The following is a 25,614-nucleotide window of genomic DNA, read 5'->3' on the forward strand; positions in this document are numbered from 1 at the left end:
ATGTATTGACTATAGTCACTATCCAGGCATGCATCTGGATTACAAAGTGTCAATCATGTTTATTCTGTTTTGCCCTCATCATTTCATAACATATGTACAAGAAGATTATCCATATTCTCTGGCCCCGTCAATGGCATGTGTGCTGCTCATGGTGGTCCGATTCCTCCACAGGCACCTTCCTCTCGAGGACCTTCCTGAGAGCCTGGAGGATCTTCTCCTTGTTGTTCTGGATGTTGTACGAGGTAAGGTCTGTCAGTGCCCGGAAGTCCTTTGCTGCGTAGGTCAGGTGTGTGGTTAAGTAAGGGGAGCTGCTTGTGTTAACGTCAACATCCCCTGTCTTCATCTCCTCCTCACCCTCACGTGCCACACCTTCAGAATGAGAACATAACAATACCATCAGCCTTAAACATCAAACAACCATAAAATCAATCATATCAACAAAGTGCAATCCAATCCAAAGTTTTAGGGCAATGATCTTTGGCCCTGATCTCTAAAACACACATGAAAATTTTCTATTGACAGAATTTTGATTTGATTGACAGGCACAGAGCCAATGACTTATTGACAGCTTGAACCATTAGCTAGCTACAGTAGCTCATTGACTACCCCTACACTCTGCTTCTTTTAAAATTACCATGATCTTGATAGTGCTTACCAGGGGCCTTGAACTCTTTGAATGAGATGTTGACGAAAGGGAAGTGAAGCGCTATGGGAGCCTTGGGGTTCTTCTCATCCTCAAAGACGTATAACTCTTTCAGGGGCTGTCCCTCCAGGCTGCTGAAGTCAATGCAGGGGAAGGGGATGCTGTGGTCTTTGCAGTAAACCGCAGTCCTCTTTAGGACCTGGTAGATAGATTACAGAGATGTCAGTCAGACAATTCAAACACTGTGTATGGCCGTTACGCAAGTCATATGCACCTTCTGGCCTAGTGTGTGTGTGCAGACCCCTGTGCGAAATGTGGATCTAGCAAATTATCAAGTAAACTGCTCTGTTCATCTTTCAACACAAATTCACTCTTGTATTATTCATAAATTCAACCCATTTACTTTGAATTGGTCCTCGCACCACGAATAGTTGAGGGACATGATGACATCAACCCCCCTCTCTGGTCTCAAGACAGGGGGACAGCCTGTGTTGATGGAGAACCCAGAGTCTGCCAGGTGGAATGTGGAGTCAGCTGGAGTCAGTCTGTTGGGGAAGGCATCTGGATGCATATCTGCAGCAACATTGGGAGCAAAACTTCAGCAAACATAATCTAAATTTACATTTACATTTATGTCATTTAGCAGACGCTCTTATCCAGAGCGACTTACAAATAGGTACATTCACCTTATAGCCAGTGGGATAACCACTTTACAATTCTATTTTTTTGTTGTTTCTTTTTTTTTTTGGGGGGGGGGGGGGGGGGGGGGGGGGGTGGGGGTGGGTTGGGGTAAGGGGGGGTAGAAGGATTACTTTATCCTATCCCAGGTATTCCTTAAAGAGGTGGGGTTTCAAATGTCTCCGGAAGGTGGTGAGTGACTCCGCTGTCCTGGCGTCGTGAGGGAGCTTGTTCCACCATTGGGGTGCCAGAGCAGCGAACAGTTTTGACTGGGCTGAGCGGGAACTATGCTTCCGCAGAGGTAGGGGAGCCAGCAGGCCAGAGGTGGATGAACGCAATGCCCTCGTTTGGGTGTAGGGACTGATCAGAGCCTGAAGGTACGGAGGTGCCGTTCCCCTCACAGCTCCGTAGGCAAGCACCATGGTCTTGTAGCAGATGCGAGCTTCAACTGGAAGCCAGTGGAGTGTGCGGAGGAGCGGGGTGACGTGAGAGAACTTGGGAAGGTTGAACACCAGACGGGCTGCGGCATTCTGGATGAGTTGTAGGGGTTGAATGGCACAGGCAGGGAGCCCAGCCAACAGCGAGTTGCAGTAATCCAGACGGGAGATGACAAGTGCCTGGATTAGGACCTGTGCCGCTTCCTGTGTAAGGCAGGGTCGTACTCTCCGAATGTTGTAGAGCATGAACCTACAGGATCGGGTCACCGCCTTGATGTTAGCGGAGAACAACAGGGTGTTGTCCAGGGTCACGCCAAGGCTCTTCGCACTCTGGGAGGAGGACACAACGGAGTTGTCAACCGTGATGGCGAGATCATGGAACAGGCAGTCCTTCCCCGGGAGGAAGAGCAACTCCGTCTTGCCAAGGTTCAGCTTGAGGTGGTGATCCGTCATCCATACTGATATGTCTGCCAGACATGCAGAGATGCGATTCGCCACCTGGTTATCAGAAGGGGGAAAGGAGAAGATTAGTTGTGTGTCGTCAGCGTAGCAATGATAGGAGAGGCCATGTGAGGATATGACAGAGCCAAGTGACTTGGTGTATAGCGAGAATAGGAGAGGGCCTAGAACTGAGCCCTGGGGGACACCAGTGGTGAGAGCACGTGGTGCGGAGACAGCTTCTCGCCACGCCACTTGGTAGGAGCGACCGGTCAGGTAGGACGCAATCCAAGAGTGAGCCGCGCCGGAGATGCCCAGCTCGGAGAGGGTGGAGAGGAGGATCTGATGGTTCACAGTATCAAAGACAGCAGACAGGTCTAGAAGGACAAGAGCAGAGGAGAGAGAGTTAGCTTTAGCAGTGCGGAGAGCCTCCGTGACACAGAGAAGAGCAGTCTCAGTTGAATGACCAGTCTTGAAACCTGACTGGTTTGGATCAAGAAGGTAATTCTGAGAGAGATAGCAAGAGAGTTGGCTAAAGACGGCACGCTCAATAGTTTTGGAGAGAAAAGAAAGAAGGGATACTGGTCTGTAGTTGTTGACATCAGAGGGATCGAGTGTTGGTTTTTTGAGAAGGGGTGCAACTCTCGCTCTCTTGAAGACGGAAGGGACATAGCCAGCGGTCAAGGATGAGTTGATCAGCGAGGTGAGGTAAGGGAGAAGGTCACCGGAGATGGTCTGGAGAAGAGAGGAGGGGATAAGGTCAAGCGGGCAGGTTGTTGGGCGGCCTGCCATCACAAGTCGCAAGATTTTATCTGGAGAGAGAGGGGAGAAAGAGTGACTCCGCTGTCCTGGCGTCGTGAGGGAGCTTGTTCCACCATTGGGGTGCCTATGCATAAATAGACTGTTGGTGCCACACACACATTGTACAACAGTATTTGAGTAAATCCATGTTGAATTTGTTTTAACAGTACTAGTTAGGGGAGGTTCATGCATATGTACCTTTCCAGGCTGTAAAGTTGCTGTTGTCATTGTAGTTCCAGTGCAGAAAGAACCCACGCATGAAGTTGTAGATCTTAGTGATGACTGGCCGGCTGTTAAACAAGCTGGTCAGCGCTGAGGCAGTGTTAGTGCAAATCCCCAAAGCTGGGTCAGGTTAAGAGAGAAGTCACTGCTCCAAAGACCTGTCAACACAGAGGCAGAGGTGCCCACAACCACTGTAAAAAGTTAATAGATACATGTTGCACATTAGTGCAGGGATACTATGTAACCACCCACACTCTCTCTCTCTCTCTCTCTCTCTCTCTCTCTCTCTCTCTCTCTCTCTCTCAAACTCATGCACGCACGCACACACACACACAAATAAGTGGTCTCTCACCAAGCAGATAGGAGGTACGTATCTCTGGATGTTTTTTGACTAGGTGACTGAGGTAGAATTCACTCCCAAAGTCCTTTGCATGGACATAGGCCCCATACTTTGGAATGCCCACCTCATATCGTGTGAACTCACACCACTCTAAAATGATAGGAACAGGAATAATTGTTATTTTATTATTCAATTTATATGTCATTTATACTCCAACTGCTATTTTCAATCAGTTGTATAGCATTTTATCTTTGCGTTGACACGTGCTACACAAAAGTTTTTAGTGTATTACCTGGATACATAAAGATATGTAAATAACATACAAGTTAACACCATCAAAATTCTGTTACAATATTCCTTGTTTCAACATGTGGACCACTGTTTGGGTTGCATTAAAATACATATTATCAAACATAAGTTACTAGAACAGCTTTACCAAGTTCTCTTGTGGTGTCTTTCACTCCATCCTTCAGGTTGACAGCAGTGCAGATGGGTAAAGGGTTCTGTCCCGCTGATACTGCCTTCTGCTGGTCAGACAGGGTACTGGTGTTCTTCTACAAATCACACATAGGAGAAATCAATCTGTCACATAGGCTGCTCCAACCAACTTTGCAAAACATTAATTATGTAGAGCATCATAACTCAGTGTGAAAGACATAATAGACACTAATTGTGTCTGTGGGAAAAACATTCCATAGTTTCAATGGAATAAAAATCACTATAATTACAGGAAACAAAACCATTTCCGCGGAACTCCTTCCTATTGGAGTGTGATTAGTACAGTGTGTATTGTAAAGTATGAGTGTACAGTAGGCGGCTGTACCTTCCCATGCAGGCAGTGCTTGATGACCAGACCCCACATGTCTATGACTGACACCATATGTCCCTCCTTCTCTTTTTCTGCCATCTGGTGTCTATAGTACTGCAGCTTCTCAGGGGTGAAGGCACTAAGGAAACTCTTGCTGATCTCCCCCTCCATAGCTGAGATGGACTCATCCATATCACGCTGTGACCAATCTGCTTCCTGATACAGCGCAGCTAAGGCCCTGTTGAACAGGAATGTGTTATGATGTCACATAAGTAGGGGTCTCAGTAGTATAAACTGGCAAGTGTTAGTTTGTTAGTTTGTTCATTCACTCCTTCATTCACTTTGCTTATAGGATACTTCATATTTAATTGCAATGGAGATAAATTCCATGCACACCATGTGGAGCCTGACACACCAGTGATGTAGCTCACAGCATCCAGTAGTCCCAGTCTCCGCAGCCCCTTCAGACTGCCATACAGGCCAGTCATTGCTCTGGTCCCTCCCCCTGAGCCAACCACAGCTATAACAGGCACCTGGGGGAAAAAAGACAAACACCATCTGTCAGTCAACCTGTTTGAGACTTGTTTCATAATTAGAGTAGATGACACCACAGTAGAAGAAAAAAAAAACAATCCCACAACAATGTCTTTCATGAGACTGGAAAAAGACAAACATATTTGGTCAGCATCAATATTCAGTCTTCATTAGTGTTGAAATTATGGATGATAAGCAGCAATTACTGCAGAGTGTGTAAATTTGTGCAAAAACAATCATCACCATGTACCTTTTTAGGGTCAGGGGGCGAGCTGAGGCCCAACTCCTTTTGTAAGGCCTGACCCACTAGCACCTTTCTCTTCTTCAGGAATTATTTTTCCTCTGGACGGACGTCAAAATCAAGACGCACCTCAAATTCATCGTCTGGGCTGTGGATTCACAGAGGCCATAACCCCCCCCCCACACACACACACACAGTATCTAACACATTAATAACAACTCATGCCATGTGTTTGTATACTTCTGAATGAAATACTGACGGATTGTTTCATAAAAAGGAACACTTTACCAGTCCTCTGCTCTCACATGTAGATCCACCATGTCCTGTGAAGGGGGAGTGTCCATGTAAGTCATATAGGCTTTACAAACACCCTTCATCAATAATCTTTCCTTGGCACTTTATGCAAACACTAGAATGCGGCAAAGACTAGAATGTGGTCTACTGTACCTCTCCCACAGGTAAAGATACGTTGAAGTCATTACTGTCTGGAAGGTGCTGGAGTGGAACAGCAGATAAACCAGTGACAGTTGCATCTTCTACCTCACCCAATTTATCCTGGGGATACAAAAAATATGATAGTGGAATTTTGAAAAATCATATGGAACTTGGATGACGATAGGGAAGATATTGGTCAAGAAAGGATCAGTTAACATGGGGCTGTTTTTCTGCAAAGGGACCAGGACGACTGATCCGTGTAAAGGAAAGAATGAATGGGGCCATGTATCGTGAGATTTTGAGTGAAAACCTCCTTCCATCAGCAAGGGCATTGAAGATGAAACGTGGCTGGGTCTTTCAGCATGACAATGATCCCAAACACACCGCCCGGGCAACGAAGGAGTGGCTTCGTAAGAAGCATTTCAAGGTCCTGGAGTGGCCTAGCCAGTCTCCAGATCTCAACCCCATAGAAAATCTTTGGAGGGAGTTGAAAGTCTGTGTTGCCCAGCGACAGCCCCAAAACATCACTGCTCTAGAGGAGATCTGCATGGAGGAATGGGCCAAAATACCAGCAAAATACCAGCAAGTGTGTGAAAACCTTGTGAAGACTTACAGAAAATGTTTGACCTGTGTCATTGCCAACAAAGGGTATATAACAAAGTATTGAGAAACTTTTGTTATTGACCAAATACTTATTTTCCACCATAATTTGCAAATAAATTCTTAAAAAATCCTACAATGTGATTTTCTGAGCGCTCTGGAGCAGGTTTGCATCATTGATCTCTCTGTACTTTGCTCCGTTCATCTTTCCCTCGATCCTGACTAGTCTCCCAGTCCCTGCCGCTGGAAAACATCCCCACAGCATGATACTGCCACCACCATGCTTCACCGTAGGGATGGTGCCAGGTTTCCTCCAGACGTGATGCTTGGCATTCAGGCCAAAGAGTTCAATCTTGGTTTCATCAGACCAAAGAATCTTGTTTCTCATGGTCTGAGAGTCCTTTAGGGGCCTTTTTGCAAACTCCAAGCAGGCTGTCATGTGCCTTTTACTGAGGAGAGGCTTCCGTCTGGCCACTCTACCACAAAGGCCTGATTGGTGGAGTGCTGCAGAGATGGTTGTCCCTCTGGAAGGTTCTCCCATCGCCACAGAGGAACTCTGGAGCTCTGTCAGAGTGACCATCGGGTTCTTGGTCACCTCCCTGACCAAGGCCCTTCTCCCCAGATTGCTCAGTTTGGCCGGGCGGCCAGCTCTAGGAAGAGTCTTGGTGGTTCGAAACTTCTTCCATTTAAGAATGATGGAGGCCACTGTGTTCTTGGGGACCTTCAATGCATTTTTTTTGTACCCTTCCCCAGATCTTTCCCCCCACACAATCCTGTCTTGGAGCTCTACAAACCATTCCTTTGACCTCATGGCTTGGTTTTTACTCTGACATGCACTGTCAACTGTGAGACCTTATATAGAAAGGTGTGTGCCTTTCCAAATCATGTCCAATCAATTGAATTTACCACAGGTGGACTCCAATCAAGTTGTAGAAACATCTCAAGGATGATCAATGGAAACAGGATGCACCTGAGCTGAATTTCAAGTCTCATAGCAAAGGATCTGAATACTTTTAGTAAATTAGCAAACATTTCGAAAAAACCTGTTTTCGCTTTGTCATTATGGGGTATTGTGTGTAGATTGATGAGGGAAAAAAATTATGTAATCAATTTTAGAATAAGGCTGTAACGTAACAAAGTGGAAAAAGGGAATGGTCTGAATACTTTCCGAATGCACTGTACATACAGTATTAAATACAAATAATTGTCTGGTTCTCACACCACATTACCATGTCGTTTCATTATTGACCTCATTATTATCCCTCTATGATCATCCTTTTGATGTTGACTTTGCCTTAGAATGATAAGAAATTGAATAATGTCCTTACCACTAGTACACCATTAGAGAGAGAGTCACCAGCATGCTCTTTGCTGCAAACAGGGAACACAAGAAACACAAACTGTTGTCAGTCATGGAAGTCATTTTTACAACAACAAAAATTGGACTATTTCAGCACCTTCTGCTTTGAAAGCAGTCTGACAATGGCATGGATGTCAAAGTTGTCACTCACCTCTCCAACAACTCAAACTCAACCCACAATTCATCTTTGGTCTGAAATAGAGAGGAGGCATGGGAGACCAAGCATAGGCTACATGTGATTCATTCATGACATATTCCAGTTCTAATCCTTAGTGCTGTAATAGTCCTACCGGTTCACTGATGAAGGTCTTGGTCTCCTTCTTCCCAGGTGTGAGGTTACTGATGTCAAACACTATAATGGAGCACAGGTCATCACCCATGATACTGTCCTCATCGTACATCTTCAACTCCACAATATTCTGAAAAGAAAAGGGCATCTCTTACTCCATTTTATCACGTTTGGATGTATTTTCATTTACAGTATATTGTTTTATACTATAATGAGTAAACTAGTGAGATATAATCTCTTATTCTGAAACATACTGGAAATTGCACACAATAATAACACAATTCTGACATGTTCTATAGCATGTGAATTAACTTGATAACCTATTTCCAATATATTAAGGAAATAACAATGTACTCCAAACTAGCTTTTCAGGGGTTTGTGAAAGAAAAGCTGGGTAGAATGTATTTTTTATGTGTTACAATTCAATTTGTGTTACAATAAAATGTGTGATTGTGTAATTATTGTTATTCCATTTCCAGTAGGGAAGGAATATGTTTTCTGATTACATGTCTGTACAGCTTAAAGGTCAGCATCTCACAGTCTGCAAAATATCCAGTAAATTCCATCTTTTACCATCTTGTAAACTCCCAGTCAAAACCCCTGGGCATGTTTGAGATAATAAATGGGGAGAGACTAAGGGGACGTGACTTAGCAGCATAGTCTGGGTACCAATCTCTTTAGCTAACATTCCACTCCTTGCCACTCTGGTCATTTTGGCAATCTCAAATTTCAAAATGCAGCCGGATTACAGGACCGGCGCCAGAATGAATCAGTTGGACGGATATTCGATTGCCATAGGGGGGCAAGTTTTCTTCACGGGACCTCCTATGTGTGTATGTGCTGCATGATTTAAAAATAAATAGAACCGCTGGGCCTCGAGGGACCCCCCTTCAAGCTAATGAGCAGTCATTCTGACTGCAACATTCTAACAGTGTAATTAATAAATGTCATATATGCTATCACAAAAATAACCATTTGGTTGTGTTTATGAAGGTCTTAGGTAACATTAGATATATATTTCAAATAAAGCAAAAGCAATTTCTTTAGTTTATGTTACTGTAGGATATACAGTGGGGAGAACAAGTATTTGACACACTGCCGATTTTGCAGGTTTTCCTACTTACAAAGCATGTAGAGGTCTGTAATTTTTATCATAAGTACACTTCAACTGTGAGAGACGGAATCTAAAACAAAAATCCAGAAAATCACATTGTATGATTTTAAAGTAATTAATTAGCATTTTATTGCATGACATAAGTATTTGATCACCTACCAACGAGTAAGAATCCCGGCTCTTACAGACCTGTTAGTTTTTCTTTAAGTAGCCCTCCTGTTCTCCACTCATTACCTGTATTAACTGCACCTGTTTGAACTCGTTACCTGTATAAAAGACACCTGTCCACACACTCAATCAAACAGACTCCAACCTCTCCACAATGGCCAAGACAAGAGAGCTGTGTAAGGACATCAGGGGTAAAATTGTAGACCTGCACAAGGCTGGGATGGGCTACAGGACAATAGGCAAGCAGCTGGTGAGAAGGCAACAACTGTTGGCGCAATTATTAGAAAATGGAAGAAGTTCAAGATGACAATCAATCACCCTCGGTCTGGGGCTCCATGCAAGATCTCACCTCGTGGGGCATCAATGATCATGAGGAAGGTGAGGGATCAGCCCAGAACTACACGGCAGGACCTGGTCAATGACCTGAAGAGAGCTGGGACCACAGTCTCAAAGAAAACAATTAGTAACACACTACGCCGTCATGGATTAAAATCCTGCAGCGCACGCAAGGTCCCCCTGCTCAAGCCAGCGCATGTCCAGGCCCGTCTGAAGTTTGCCAATGACCATCTGGATGATCCAGAGGAGGAATGGGAGAAGGCCATGTGGTCTGATGAGACAAAAATAGAGCTTTTTGGTCTAAACTCCACTCGCCGTATTTGGAGGAAGAAGAAGGATGAGTACAACCCCAAGAACACCATCCCAACCGTGAAGCATGGAGGTGGAAACATAATTCTTTGGGGATGCTTTTCTGCAAAGGGGACAGGACGACTGCACCGTATTGAGGGGAGGATGGATGGGACCATGTATCGTGAGATCTTGGCCAACAACCTCCTTCCCTCAGTAAGAGCATTGAAGATGGGTCGTGGCTGGGTCTTCCAGCATGACAACGACCCGAAACACACAGCCAGGGCAACTAAGGAGTGGCTCCGTAAGAAGCATCTTAAGGTCCTGGAGTGGCCTAGCCAGTCTCCAGACCTGAACCCAATAGAAAATCTTTGGAGGGAGCTGAAAGTCCGTATTGCCCAGCGGCAGCCCCGAAACCTGAAGGATCTGGTGAAGGTCTGTATGGAGGAGTGGGCCAAAATCCCTGCTGCAGTGTGTGCAAACCTGGTCAAGACCTACAGGAAACGTATGATCTCTGTAATTGCAAACAATGGTTTCTGTACCAAATATGAAGTTCTGCTTTTCTGATGTATCAAATACTTATGTCATGCAATAAAATGCAAATTAATTATTTAAAAATCATACAATGTGATTTTCTGGATTTTTGTTTTAGATTCCGTCTCTCACAGTTGAAGTGTACCTATGATAAAAATTACAGACCTCTACATGCTTTGTAAGTAGGAAAACCTGCAAAATCGGCAGTGTATCAAATACTTGTTCTCTCCACTGTATGTGAAAACAACAACAAAAAAACACATTGAAGTGTTCAAATGTTTTTATTTGTGGAGTGTGTTTGCTACAACTATGAAACAGAAGGCATATGTGTTGGAACACGGTAACAGCTTATTTTTATAACAACAAAATACAAAAAATACCCCAACCACCAAGACGCATGGTTAGCAAGATGCACGGTCAAATGATGAAAACATCAGTAGCCTAAACATCATTATAAGCGCCAAGTGTGCTTGATAAATAGTGACAATCAGCACAAAAGCAATAATGGCATTATAATGAATATAAGTATCACACCATGTAAAGGAACAACCTCCTAATTCGTTTTTTTTCCTTCATAAAACAGAAATTGGTTGTGAGGACAGTTACGTATATTGCCAGCAAATGTAATAGCTCTTCAAGTGCACATTTAGATTTTAGTGTGAGTACACGTCACACTGTGTTTGAATATGTTTAGTAATGACATCATTTCAGTCAGTATTTCTTCCTGAGAGGTCATGTGAGTGAGTGTGATGCATTGTGATTCTATGAGATGCAACTAACTGGATTTATGTCAACTCTGTCAGACATCATAAAAGGCATTCCATTTCAACAAGTTTTTAAAGGCCTTGATTGATTGATTCTAACATTAGATTATTCATTTATGTAGCCTAATACACAACTCCAAACTTATTTTGGTTTAGTTTTAGAGCACTAGTAAATCCTCCAGGGCTAATTTCGTTAGCATTTTGGCATGTTTTTCTAGATTTAGAACATAAAACAACATTTATAGAGTAAACATTATCCCTTAGGTCTAGCACAGCAAATAGTTCAATTGTTTAAGCATATGTTGCAGAACAGTGATTAGGATATGTTTTCAGAGTATTGAAAAAAAATATATATATATATCTTAACCCTCCCGTTGTCCTAGGGTCAAAATGACCCGCCACTGTGTTGAACCAACTTTATTTAATTTTTATATTTTTTGGATCATTTGTGAGGAGGCAGTGATACTTTCTTTAAAGTCTCACTGCCTCCTTCTCAGAAATGATCCCCAAAAATATAAAAATTAAATAAAGTTGGTTTAATTTTGCTTCCTCAGTTGCTTTATGACTCAAAAACTTAATCAAATGTACAATATTTTAACCAAAATTCATATTCTATTTTAATCTATAAGGGAGATGGAGTTGAGAGTTTATGGTTGTGACCATGATGATTCCAATATTGTTTGTTTAAATCTACCATGAGTTGTCTTGTTGCACTATACTGTATTTAAGGGGGACATGAATAATGAATAATGGGTCCTTATAGCGGACCCTGCTCATTCTTGATTAATTTTAGACAAATCTAACGGAGTTGACCAAATCTCTGGACACATCTTTTAGGAATCAAAGTTTTGTGAGAAATATTCTTTAAAGTCACAGAGGGCTATTGCAAGAAACTACTTTATGATAATTTTTCAGTTAATATTGTCACGGTTTCGGCCGAGGCTGCCTCTCTCCCTTGTTCGGGCAGGCTTCGGCGTTCGTTGTCTCCGGAATACTAGCTGCCACCGTTGTATGTTTCATGTTCGTTTGCTTTTGTCTGTTTGTTGTGACACCTGTTCTCGTTTAGCGTAATTAGTGTCCTATAAGTTTCTCGTTGTGTTTGTCTAGTGTTGTGTGTTATTGATTTTGGTCTGTCGTGTGTTGGGCTTATTTTCGCTATTTCGCTCGGTTGAGCTTTCCTCCACTGCGTTGGAGTGTTACGCACCTGTTAGTGCGCTTTTTGTTTATTTCGCCTTCGTGCGTAATTTTTGCCTTCGGGCAAGTCGTGTCATATTTTCCTGTTTGGAGATTGACTAAAGTCTGTTGGACTATCCTTCGGTGTTCTGCGTTTGATTCCACCACTACACCCACCTACAGCACGCGTGATAAATATCCATTATTGCCACTTTTTGGGAGAGTTTGAAATGTGGTTCCTTTGCTCCGGACAAGGGTATTTCCAGGCATAGTGCCGACATGGAAATTAATAATATATAAAGTATTTAGAAAATTCCAAAAACAAATCTATTCTCTTATAAAATTCCCCTAAATGTACATTTTAAACTAAAATAATGCTACAAAATCTTTTTTTCCCAAATATACCAAAAGGATAAAGCTTTACTTGACACCTAGAGTCATAACATATTATGACACAGTCATAACTATGTCATAATAGGTCATAACAGCTGACATTAAAAAAAAGACTGTAAAGTGTAGTGCCAGGACAACAACCTCTCCTTCAATGTCAGCAAGACAAAGAAGTTGATCGTGGACTATAGGAAACGGAGGGCCAAGCACGCCCCCATTCACAACGACAGGGCTGTAGTGGAGTGGGTCGAGAGCTTCAAGTTCATCTGTGTCGACATCACTAAGGACCTATCAGGGTCCAAACACACCAACACAGTCGTGAAGGGGGCACGACAACGCCTCTTCCCCCTCAGGAGGCTGAAAATATTTGGCATGGGCCCTCAGATTCTCAAAAAGTTCTACAGCTGCACCATTGAGAGCAACTTGATGTTCTTACTTTTTAAAACTGCATTGTTGGGAAAGGGCTCGTAAGTAAGCATTTCACAGTAAAGTCTACACCTGATGTATTCAGCGCATGCGACAAATAACATTTTGATTTGATTATTAGTCCAGACAGGCTACTGTAGGACATTTCGGAATGGACATTTGTTTTTTCCAAACTGCCCCCTGTAATTCTTTATTTATTCTCTCCAATTCATTGGCACAAAACATGCGTCAGACTTTTTTTTGTTTTGTTTTTTCTAACCAGGTTTCCATCCAACCTTTTTATTACATGCAAGATAAAAAAAACAAAAAAAACAGGCCTGATGGGATGGAAACAGCACATTTGTTGGTTAATATTCCAGATGTCGACAAAACAAAATATGCTAGACGAGGTGCAATCTTTTTGTGTCTGTAAAAGTAATTATGCAAGAAATGGCGTTGTAAATGGCTTTATGCGCAAATATTGATATAATAACCATCACATCGAAGTAAACTTGGAATCCTCCCACTATGACTCAGGAAAGAATGCAGTTTACAGATTAAATAAATTATGAACTTCTGAAGGTGGTGAAAGTGCACGCGGTGATTGATGCTCCTTTCCAATAAATATAGAGGGTCTTATTCTGATGACATTATGCTTGGCTGCCGTTTGACAAATATAAATAATCTTGCTCTTTGTCCATAATAATCTAATCATGCATACTATGCCCACACTGGATCTGCAAGCTGTTGGCTAGAGTGCACGTGCCAAGAACAGCACATTCGCTATAGCCTATAACGCAATTGTTTTGTGACAAAACCATCAGTAGAGTTGAAAATGTGATGGAAACCCATTTAAAATGTTACTGCAAAAGTTATTTCTATGTGCACTACGTCATCACGCACAGCCTTTTATTCACAACAAGTCAATTTGACGGAAACATCTCTGGTGGGAAAATGTGCATATTGTTTTTCTGCAGATGTCAGAATATTCACATGAACATTTGTCGACAATTGGGAGGAAACCTAGCTTCTGGTGTAGTATCGGGTCAATGCTGGCAATTATTGCTGATAAACAAAGGAGTCCGCTCATACTGAACCTTTGATCATACATTTTATTCATATCACAAGATTTCAGCATGAGGTTACAGGTGTCAAGATCACCCGGAGAACGGCGTCCCAGATTGCAATGGCCGCTCTAACCTCTTCGTCGTTTTTACCCAGTATATATAATCTTCCCAAGATATGGGTGGCTCCCTCTACTGTCCAATCCCCTGTCTACAACACACAGACTTCTCTGTCCTATCCGGGGTGTCACACTAAAACCATTCCCTCTGACACTAAAATAAACATCCTCTCCGGTTCCACTTAAAAACATTAACAACGTCATAATCTTAATACACTGCATTCCCCCCTTCGAGACGAACTAAAAGTCTCGAAAACAAACAGAATAGGATTATGACAAGTAACAATTTATCTTATTGAGTATCTTTAACATTAAACCAAAAACATTTCCCTCTAGAGTGTAAATACCTTTCTATGAAATATGAACAAATCTTTATGAAGTGTGAATACATTACTATGAAATATGAACAAATCTTTATGGAGTGTGAGAGCGAAAAACTGTCTGGCAGCCTTCGTTCCAAATATCCATCCATCAATCAAGACAGTAAAATTCTCTCACGGTCCCTCTGCCCCAGGCAACCACCTAGGTACTCCCGATGAATTCATAAATCTTTATCAATGCATTTGAAACTATGATGCAATTAAATACACATGTAAGCCCCAGCAAACAAAATACTATCCAAAATGTCCACTCTAAGGCTGGTCAACCCATCGGACCCTACAGTGGATCTCTATCCCTGCCTAGACTCCATGTCCCTAAGCATTCACGAAATAAACAAAAACATCTAAGATCCCCACATGTATCCAATAACATCAAATATCATTCTACAAAAATTAATACCTAAGAATATGACACAAATTATGTATTACACATGCAAATATGTCTATATTTCATTGCAGACACTGGAATGTAGTCCACTACACTTCATCTCCTCCGTAGTCTCCTCTTCCAATGCATCGTTGATGATGGAATCGGAACATTTCCACACCTTCCTTGTTCCATCTCCTTCAGTCATTCTCCTTTCATATTGTCCCTTCATATTGTCCTTGTTTGCATATTTCAATCTCTACATATTCCCCAAAATGCTTCTGGAAGAAAAGAAAAGACCAAACAGTATCTTTTGCAAAACAACATTTTCAAATTAAACATCAATATCAACTAAGAATATAAAAATTATATATAAATGATGTATGAATCACATCATCCTATTTCCCCCCTTTGATTCATAACATCATACTAAAATCACACTAATATTGAAAAAAAAAAAGAAAAATGATCAAATAATCAAAAAGGATATTTATCCATCAATACTCCATCCAGTCCCACTTGTCCATCTTCATCCAGATCAGGAACAGTCAACAACGGCATCTGAGCGTTGTCTCCAGGCATCACAACTCCAACCTATCTCAATATCATAGCTTTCTCAAAGGTCAGTAACAAATTACAAAAGAAAACATCACATACAGTGCTATAAAAACTGCTATTAAATCGTAAACCATCACTGCTCCCACTGGGCCTAACTGATCTTGCAACCAAGACTTCGCTGACCATCCAGCTCCTTCAGATCTACCAAACGCATCCCTTATATTCTTCAAGGCATCTATAACTATCTGGAATCAAAGTATAGGTAATATTATCAATATGATCTGCCAAAAATGTTACACCATACCATGGAAAAAGTCCCCCCTTCTCTCTTAGACTTATCCTCCAATGATAGGCTTCAAGACTATGAAATGTCGCCATGTCCCTTTTCACCCTACTTCCAACCCTAGCTTCAGATTTATCTGTGTCCGGTGCTACCCCTCTTTTAATGGTAGAAACCTCATATGGAAGCTTCAACGTTGACATGTAACAACATCCTGTCCATCCATAGGGTAAGAATATATATGCTTTATCACCACAAACCCTCCAAATATCTCTAAAATTCCCAATAGTCACATTGTCAGGCAAAAGCTAATCTTTCACCATCAAAGTCCTGCTGTTCTTACTACTGTTGTTATAATAGACTGAAGTGTTGATGTCATTGTCGTTGTTTCATCTAGTTTCCCCAAAGCTTTAAACTCTTTACTTGTACTTCCATCTATCACCGCTAGTGTCACTACATCAACTCCCAGTCCTAACTGTAATCCCTCAATTTCAAACTTTTGATTATAAAAAATACACCTACAATTACCTTGATCTTCCTGCTGGGAACTGTAAATATAGATACTCAATCACCCTCAATCTTCTCTTATCATTCAGCAACGCATACTTTCTCAATGCATCTGCTCCTAACAGATCTAAACTCCTACTATATCTATCTTCCCACTAAACTCTAAAATGTCCTTCACCACTGTTCTCTCTCTTACTACTAACTTTGAAACTTAGCTTACTAACCTAGAGCTCCTTCAACCCTAGTTCTCCTAACTTTTTTTAATCTAATCTTTTCTCCTAACCTTTAAAAACTTTTCCACTGATCTATTCACAAAATCCCTTTACCACCAATTTTTAGAATATGTGATCGGGAAGTCCCCACCTGCTTCTGACTTCTTTACACACAGACTTGACAAACGACTAAACATCTTTTAGCCTAGTTTGAAATCCCTTGGTGCAGGAATGTAACCAAGAATAACAGTCACCCCTTTTAACTTTATTTTTCAGACAGATTGTCTAATAGGCAGTCTAATAGATTATCATCCTTCCTATGATATTATCTTTTCAAGCAAATATGATTCCCAAAAACCCTATTCTTTTAAAATCTTCTACCAGACAGCCGTCTAGTGTACATCTTATTGTACAGTTCAATTTACACCATGCATCTCTTCCCAACAATGCAATAGGTATATGTTCTAATATTAGTATGTCTATTTTAATTTCTCTTTGATTTTTATAGCAGAGCTCAATTGGTTCCTTAAGAGTAATTAGCTGTTTTACTCCCTCAAATCCCTATCCTAATTAGTTAATTTTACATAGTGAGATGTTTAACCTCTTTAGGCTCAACACAGATAAAAGCTTTTCCTCTATTCACCATCACTTCTCATAGTCCTTTTTATTTTCACTTCAATTGTTAGATATTTTCTTATCCCTAATCGGTGCTATCAGCTGACACCCCCCTTCGGATCTTCTAGGCAATCTAGAATCCTTGCTCCTTTAAGGGTTCACCTGGAGAACAGGTGATCTTCACTTGCTCCTTTATCTTCCTCAGAAATGTCCTCTGTTGTTTCCTCCTGGCGCATTGCACTCACAGGTAAAGTAACCAATCTGTCCACAATTATAACACTCTTCTGAAAGTTGCTGGAAGTGTAGCTGAACTCTTCCTCCTCCTTCTAAGCCTTCTCGTCCTCTTCCTCTCCAATTCTGTGTCTGTCCAGAAACTGGCTGTGGATATGAAACAACTGGTACCTCCCTTGGTGGCTGGTACAATTGCATTTGACCTTGTTCAGTTGAAGCTGTAGCAGTGATTGTTGATTTGGTTCCCTCTGATTCTTCATAACCAAAGCTTGTTTCTTCTCCTTCTTCTTCTACACCAGTTGTATTTGATTGAGTTTTCTGAGAGTTTCTTCGTCCTGTTCTTTCTTGTTGTTGACATATCAGTATTCTTCAACAGCTTATATTCTAAGTTTTGCCCTCGAAATATCATCTTCCATCATCTTCTTACTAGTGGCCTTTTTCCTTGGCCTCAATGTATTTTTCTCCTCCAATTCTTGGGATTCTTTTCTCAGCCGTTTTTCTTCTCTTCTGTATCTTCATCTTTATCTTCATCTTTCCGAACCTCATTCTTCTCTTAGTTTCCAGACATCTCGGTTTTTTCTTACTTCTGGAGTTTTGGATTCATTTTAATTGTTGTTTCTGCTTGTCCTCTATCTATTATTCGTTCATCTTCATCTCTGATGCAATAATCACCCTCCTGGATGATCACCGGAAGCTGAGGATAAACGTCCCTAAGCTCTACTTCTTCCTCATAGGGTGGGGGTCTTTTTGCTGAATCCGTATGTGAGAAAGGTGTACTAACTTCTGCCATTCGTTTTTCTGTCGCCTTTCCTTGTTTCACAATTTTCTCTATACCTTTGTTTATCTTATCGCTGGAATCTTTTATCAGTTTTTGTTTGAGAATGAAGGGCAACTTAAGAACACCCCGCTCTCTTTGTCTCTTTTCTTTACGATGTTCCCTTTTTCCCTTCTTTTGATCTGCTTTATGAATTGACAGAAGCACTTTCATTATGTTGATGACGTCAGGGTTAAGAGTCCCCCTACTAGCTATGGTTTGTTCAATGTCAGGCCAACTTTTGTTTCATTTGCCGGATAACCTAGCAATACTTTAGTTAAAGGATTACTATTTTGTACTATATCAACAGGTGTAATTACCTTCATAGTCCTGATATCTTTTTCCCATTGTACCAACTCTTTTATATTCCTTTATTGTGAATTATTTTATTTTAGACTATATAGCCTATGGCTTCCCCCCTTTAATTATTAATATAAACAAAAAAACAAAACAAAAGTGAATCAACAAAAATATGAATATTAAAAAATTCTAAAAAAATAAAAAAAATTCTAAAAAAATATTTTTCATTAAAAGAAATCAATTTAAAAAAAAAATATTTCTATATCCTATTTTACCAATGTATCAATTAGTGGCTATCTTACCACAACCCATCCGGAAAGTAAATGCAAGTAGTCAACTTCAGAGCAATCCAAAAATAAAGACTTCCAATCCTACAACACTACAATACCCATAAACCCCCTTGCTCTATAAGCACCCAATTATCTTAATTTTACAGAATAATCTCAGTCCTCGATTCCCAACACAACTGTAATCAAACCCACTCATGCACAGAAACTCCAAAATGCGAATTTTATTCAATTGACCAGTCTGTTGCCAAGTCTCTGTGAAATTGTCATAACATCAAATATCCTGTAGGGGAAGATTTTGTAAACAGAACAGCACCAAAACCCTTTCACGTGATGTAAACGTCAGCACCTCTCTTTCTTTCTCTCTCTCTCCTCTCGTCCCATCGTTCCTATTTCCTCTCATATGACAAAAGAGCATAGAAACAGACAAGATTTTAGTAGTTTATGCAATCACTGAGTCACTTCAACCATTCAATATTCCTCCAGTCACATCCGCTCTAAGAATTAACTCAGGAATAATTATAGATAGCTCAAAAACATTTGTATTTTATTTATTTATTTAATTATTTTTATTTTTAATCCGTCAACATCTCTCTCTCATTTATCAATTCAATAGGTCACAAAAACAGTTTCATATTTAACCAACAGCCGATGTAACAACTAGAAGATTCCATTCGTGTTCAAATCTCTCCTCTTTGTTCCTTCGTCTGTGTCAGAAGCATATGCTCCCTACGTCACTCTAGTGTCGTAAAATCACACGCGTTGTAGTTCAGTAAAATCCAACGTGTTGTAGTCTAGTGCCGTAAAATCAAACGCATGCGCAGTACATTCATCACCACGATTTCACCGTGGACGGCAGCTTCTCAGCTGTCTCCCCAACCCAAACAGACAGTTAACAGTCCTGCTGTAACTCCGTTTTCCCCTCATAGTCAAACAACATTTAACAGCGCTCACAAAGCATAGAACCTGAATTCCACACACACAAACATAATTTAAGAGGCTTTATTCCATCGCAGTGGACCTCTAAGGTCACATGTTAGCATGCAGCATATTAGCATTTAGCATTAGCATTTAGCATTAGCCTGTATGCAACATGTGGCATGAAAACAATGTACCCGACATTGCGCCTTAAATTATTTTTCCTTGTTCCTAACTTTAGGCTGCCGTGAGTTCTGGATATTTTATGAGAGGTCCCCCCAAGCAGATACCCCGTCGGATAGAAGATGAGCAGCAACTTACAATAAATCTATAACCAAACTCCAGTCCTAGACTGACCTGAAAACACCTAACGCGTTACCAGGATTTATGGCCCACCCGTCTGGGGTCGCCTCGTTCCGAGGGCTTATCAAATCCACAATGTCCTAACTTGTATACATATCTTGGCCTTATTCACTTCCATCGATTGTTCTTGACTTCCTATTCAAGCAACATATCTCTATAGCCAATCTATAGGCTCTCCCCCCTTTTGCGCTGTTTACCAGTGCACAAAATGTATAATGATTACCAAGACCCCCAGTTCTCAGCAATAAAGCCACACGAGCCACACATTGGTCCTAACGGTACCTCTCTCCAGTGCACACTCAAATAGCATCCAAACTAACAAACTCCCAAAGCGGTGAGAAAAAAACTCACCCTTATCTGGCCATGACTTCAGAACGAGTTAGCTTGGCGCTTGAATGGAACAAAGAAGAGATGCAGACCCTCCCTTTTCGTGACGCCATTTGTAGTATCGGGTCAATGCTGGCAATTATTGCTGATAAACAAAGGAGTCCGCTCATACTGAACCTTTGATCATAAGTTTTATTCATATCACAAGATTTCAGCATGAGGTTACAGGTGTCAAGATCACCCGGAGAACGGCGTCCCAGATTGCAATGGCCGCTCTAACCTCTTCGTCGTTTTTACCCAGTATATATAATCTTCCCAAGATATGGGTGGCTCCCTCTACTGTCCAATCCCCTGTCTACAACACACAGACTTCTCTGTCCTATCCGGGGTGTCACACTAAAACCATTCCCTCTGACACTAAAATAAACGTCCTCTCCGGTTCCACTTAAAAACATTAACAACGTCATAATCTTAATACACTACACTGGCTTGCATAGCACAGTGGTGGTTGCCTAAATTCACTGTAGTAGGCTAGGCCTCCTTCACTATTTCCACATTTTGTTACGTTAAAGCCTTATTCTAAAATTGATTAAATAGTTTTTTTCCCCTCATCAATCTACACACAATATCCCATAATGACAAAGCAAAACAGGTTTTTAGACATTTTAACAACTTTATTAAACATTTAAAAAAACGGAAATATCACATTTACATAAGTATTCAGACTCTTTACTCAGTCCTTTTTTGAAGCACCTTTGGCAGCGATTACAGCCTCGAGTCTTCTTGGGTATGACACTACAAGCTTGGTACACCTGTATTTGGGGAGTTTCTTCCATTCTTCTCTGCAGATCCTCTCAAGCTCTGTCAGGTTTGAAGGGGAGTGTCGCTGCACAGCTATTTTCAGGTCTCTCCAGAGGTCTTCGATTGGGTTCATGTCCGGGCTCTGGCTGGGCCACTCAAGGACATTCAGAGACTTGTCCCGATGCCACTCCTGCGTTGTCTTAGCTGTGTGCTTAGGGTCGTTGTCTTGATGGAAGGTGAACCTTCGCCCCAGTTTGAGGTCCTGAGCACTCTGGAGCAGGTTTTCATCATGGATCGCTCTGTACTTTGCTCCGTTTATCTTTCCCTCGATCCTGACTAGTCTCCCATTCCCTGCCGCTGAAAAACATCCCCACAGCATGATGCTCCAGACGTGACACTTAGCTTTCAGGCCAAATAGTTTAATAATGGTTTCATTAGACCAGAGAATCTTGTTTCTCATGGTCTGAGAGTCTTTAGGTGCCTTTTGGAAAACTCCAAGCGGGCTGTCATGTGGCTTTTACTGAGGAGTGGCTTCCGTCTGGCCACTCTACCATAAAGGCCTGATTGGTGGAGTGCTGCAGAGATGGTTGTCCCTCTGGAAGGTTCTCCCATCTCCACAGAGGAACTCTAGACCTCTGTCACCCATCGGGTTCTTGGTCACCTCCCTGACCAAGGGCCCTTCTCCCCCGATTGCTCAGTTTGGCCGGGCGGGCAGCTCTAAGAAGTCTTGGTGGTTCCAGACTTCTTCCATTTAAGAATGATGGAAGCCACTGTGTTCTTGGGGACCTTCAATGCTGCAGAATATTTTGGGAACCCTTCCCCAGATCTGTGCCTCGACACAATCCTGTCTCGGAGCTCTACGGACAATTCCTTCGACCTCATCGCTTGGTTTTTGCTCTGACATGCACTGTCAACTGTGGGACCTTATATAGACAGGTGTGTGCCTTTCCAAATCATGTCCAATCAATTGAATTGACCACAGGTGGACTCCAATCAAGTTGTAGAAACATCTTAAGGATGATCAATGGAAACAGGATGCACCTGAGCTCAATTACGAGTCTCATAGCAAAGGGTCTGAATACTTATTCAGGGTTTTCTGTTTTTAATTTTTAATACATTTGCACAACAAAATACAAACCTGTTTTCTCTTTGTCATTATGGGGTACTGTGTGTAGATTGCTGAGGAAAATGTTTTATTTAATCAATTTTAGAATAAGGCTGTAACATAACAAAATGTGGAAAAAGTCAAGGGGTCTGAATACTTTCCGAAGGCACTGTAGGCTAGCATACAAATGGTGAATTAAATTGCCCAGCCAATTAATTAACTTTTAATTTACACATCTGTCTTCACTGTTCCCTTGCGCAATTCATGCATCTCCACTGGCCTCTCTCTCGTCCATCCTCTCTCTATAGTAGCCTAGCTTCAATGCTTGTCACTTATTCTGAGCAATTAAAAAATATATATATTTGAGGAAAAAAAGCACAAAACATTGCCTACATCTTTCACACTGTGAACTAGCGGGGAAGTTTGAATGGCGAGAGCTTCTCTGGTGTGATGTGATCACATTGGCTGGTGGTAAAAATGCAATAAAGGGGAATCGTCTGTTCTCCTCGCGCCCAATGTTTATGTTTACAATTAAATGTATTATGTCAGAATGGGAAAGGGGATACCTAGTCAGTTGCACAATGAATGCATTAAATCGAAACGTGTCTTCTGCATTTAACCCAACCCCTCTGAATCAGAGAGGTGCAGGAATGCCCAATGTAAGAATGTTTCCAATCAAATGCATGAATTTAAGTTTGAACGTTTTCCTATCAGTCTAACTTGCATAAACTCTGTGATTTGATGATAGCTGTGAGGGTTATGGAATCAGGATCAAATCCTCTGACCACCTCGAGCTCATTAATGATGGAATGTTCATATTTCAAGATTGCCGAAAGGCCAGTCTCTTTGGCAAATGACAGAAGTGGCAAGGTGTGTAATGTAATAGCTGAACAGAGCTGGCAACCAGGCTATTACCAGCATGCCCGAACACCCAAAATGTATGGCTACAATATCATTACACCCTACCTACATACAGTACCTTCAGAAAGTATTCATACCCCTTGACTTATTCCACATTTTGTTGTGTTACAGCCTGAATTCAAAATGGATTAAATTATTCATTTTTTCTCACCCATCTACACACAATACCCCATAATGACAAAGTGAAAACATGTTTTTAGAATTTTATTTTATTCAAAATGTATTCAGAATTTATTCAAAATGAAATGCAGAAATATCTAATTTACACATCTGTCTTCACTGTTCCCTTGCACAATTCATGCATCTCCACTGGCATCGCCACTGGCCTCTCTCGTCCATCCTCTCTCTATAGTAGCCCATCTCAATGCGTGTCCCAGTAGTAGCTATATAGTTTGGTCACTTATTCTGAGCAATTAAAAAATATATATATATATTTGAGGAAAAAAAGCACACAAAAAAATGGCTACATCTTTCACACTGAACTAGCTGGGAAGTTTGAATGGCGAGAGCTTCTCTGGTGTGATGTGATCACATTGGCTGGTGGTAAAAATGCAATAAAGAGGAATCCTCTGTTCTCCTCGCGCCCAAAGTTTATTAAAAATGTATTCTAAATGAAATGCAGAAATATTCACACATTTAGAAGCACCTTTGGCAGTGATTACACCTCTGAGTCTTTCTGGGTAAGTCTCTAAGAGCATTCCACACCTGGATTGTGTAACATTTGCCCATTATTCTTTTCAAAATTCTTCACGCTCCGTCACATTTATTTAGGCTTGCAATAACAAAGGGGTTAAATACTTATTGACTCAAGACATTTCAGCTTTTCTTTTTTAATTAATATGTAAAATTCCAAAAAACATAATTCCACTTTGACATTATGGGGTATTGTGTATAGGCCAGTGACAAAAAAAATCTCAATTTTATCCATTTTAAATTCAGGCTGTAACACAACAAAATGTGAAAAAAGTAAAGGGGTGTGAGTACTTTCTGAAGGCACTGCATGTGTAAATACATAGGTTTTAGGGACACTTTGGGGTATCTCTGCCTAGTGATTGGCCTACTGTATGAGGGGGCACACCTTGACATGACTGTGGACCCTGTAGTGGAAACTCTCATTCCACTCTGGGGTCTTGCTGTTGGGCATGGTCTTAGTACGGTGAGACCTGGCAGACGCTGTGGGGAGGCGTACAATAACATAACAGTCCGACTCAGACCCTGTAAAACAAAACAGGACTGTTACAAAGACCTACCCACTATTGGCAAAACTATTTGTGTGTAGAAACAGATCAGAGACATTAAATAAAAAGCTTAAAGTGGTAGTTCAGTTTTTTTTTTTTCACAAAAAAAAAGTGTCTGCTCTGATAATGAATTTAGAAATCTATGAAAAGTATGCACAAGGCGAAGACAATATGACTCACAATAATCATGAGATTGGTTGTTTTTTGCTCGGAGTATGGTAACAGTCAGGTTCTGGTAGGTCTTAACCTTTCTCTAACAAGGGAGGCAAAAATATACAGACATGGTTACAGAAATACAAACACATACACCCTACATATTCTGGAAAGAAGTGCTGAAGGGTGTAGTGAGGAACAATATTTTTTATATAGTAGATACATTAAGCACCTGCAACGCCTGAAATACATCCCTCCCTGAACCATAGGTCCTCACAATGAATAAATTAACTTCCTATGTCTAGTAGTTTTCCTTTCTTTGATGTACATGAAAGTGGTGTTACATTTCTAATGGATACATTTCAAACAACATGAGAGCACCTGGACGAGATAAACAATGTTTTGTGCATGATCTATAGCATACACTGTTCTCACAAGACCTGTTGCATAAATATCCTAGCTACATGTTTAAAATAAAGAGAAGTACCTTCAACATGGTTAGTCAATGTTCCTCCCCGTCCCCGCCATTGGACTCTGCAGCAGTGGAAACTCGTTCTCTGGAGTGATGAATCATGCTTCACCATCTGGCAGTCCGACAGACGAATCTGGGTTTGGCAAATGTCAGGAGATGCTACCTGCCCCAATGCATAGTGCCAACTGTAATGTTCTGTGGAGGAGGAATAATGGTCCGTGGCTGTTTTTCATGGTTCGGGCTAGGCCCCTTAGTTAAAGTGAATGGAAATCTTAACGCTACACCATACAATGACATTCTAGATAATTCTGTGCTTCCAACTTTGTGGCAACAGTTTGGGGAAGGCCCTTTCCTGTTTCAGCATGACAATGCCCCCATGCACAAATCAAGGTCCATGCAGAAATTATTTGTCGAGATCGGTGTGGAAGAACTTGACTGGCCTGCACAGAACCCTGACCTCAACCCAATCGAACACCTTTGGAATGAATTGGAACGCACACTGCGAACCAGGCGTAATCGCCCAACCTCACTAATGCTCTTGTGGCTGAATGGAAGCAAGTCCCCGCAGCAATGTTCCAACATCT

At 41.4% G+C, this 25,614-nt stretch overlaps 1 protein-coding gene across 1 annotated transcript; it reads right to left on the reverse strand.

Annotated features, from left to right (window-relative positions):
• Positions 1-127: 127 nt before the first annotated feature.
• LOC311133336 (cytosolic phospholipase A2 zeta-like) lies at positions 128-25,054 on the reverse strand (the record flags this gene model as incomplete). The annotated part of the gene is given in 19 exon segments (XM_084166838.1): positions 128-369; positions 656-842; positions 1,047-1,216; positions 3,196-3,327; positions 3,330-3,377; positions 3,572-3,709; positions 3,996-4,113; positions 4,383-4,605; positions 4,764-4,900; positions 5,152-5,232; positions 5,236-5,290; positions 5,431-5,465; positions 5,590-5,697; positions 7,506-7,548; positions 7,689-7,729; positions 7,828-7,956; positions 24,246-24,382; positions 24,586-24,658; positions 25,046-25,054. Coding segments are annotated over 19 exon segments (2,106 nt in total).
• Between the last annotated feature and the right edge of the window lie 560 nt (positions 25,055-25,614).

Source organism: Coregonus lavaretus, assembly GCF_964263955.1.
Source record: "Coregonus lavaretus genome assembly, chromosome: 1".
NCBI classification, from domain to species: Eukaryota; Metazoa; Chordata; class Actinopteri; order Salmoniformes; family Salmonidae; genus Coregonus; species Coregonus lavaretus.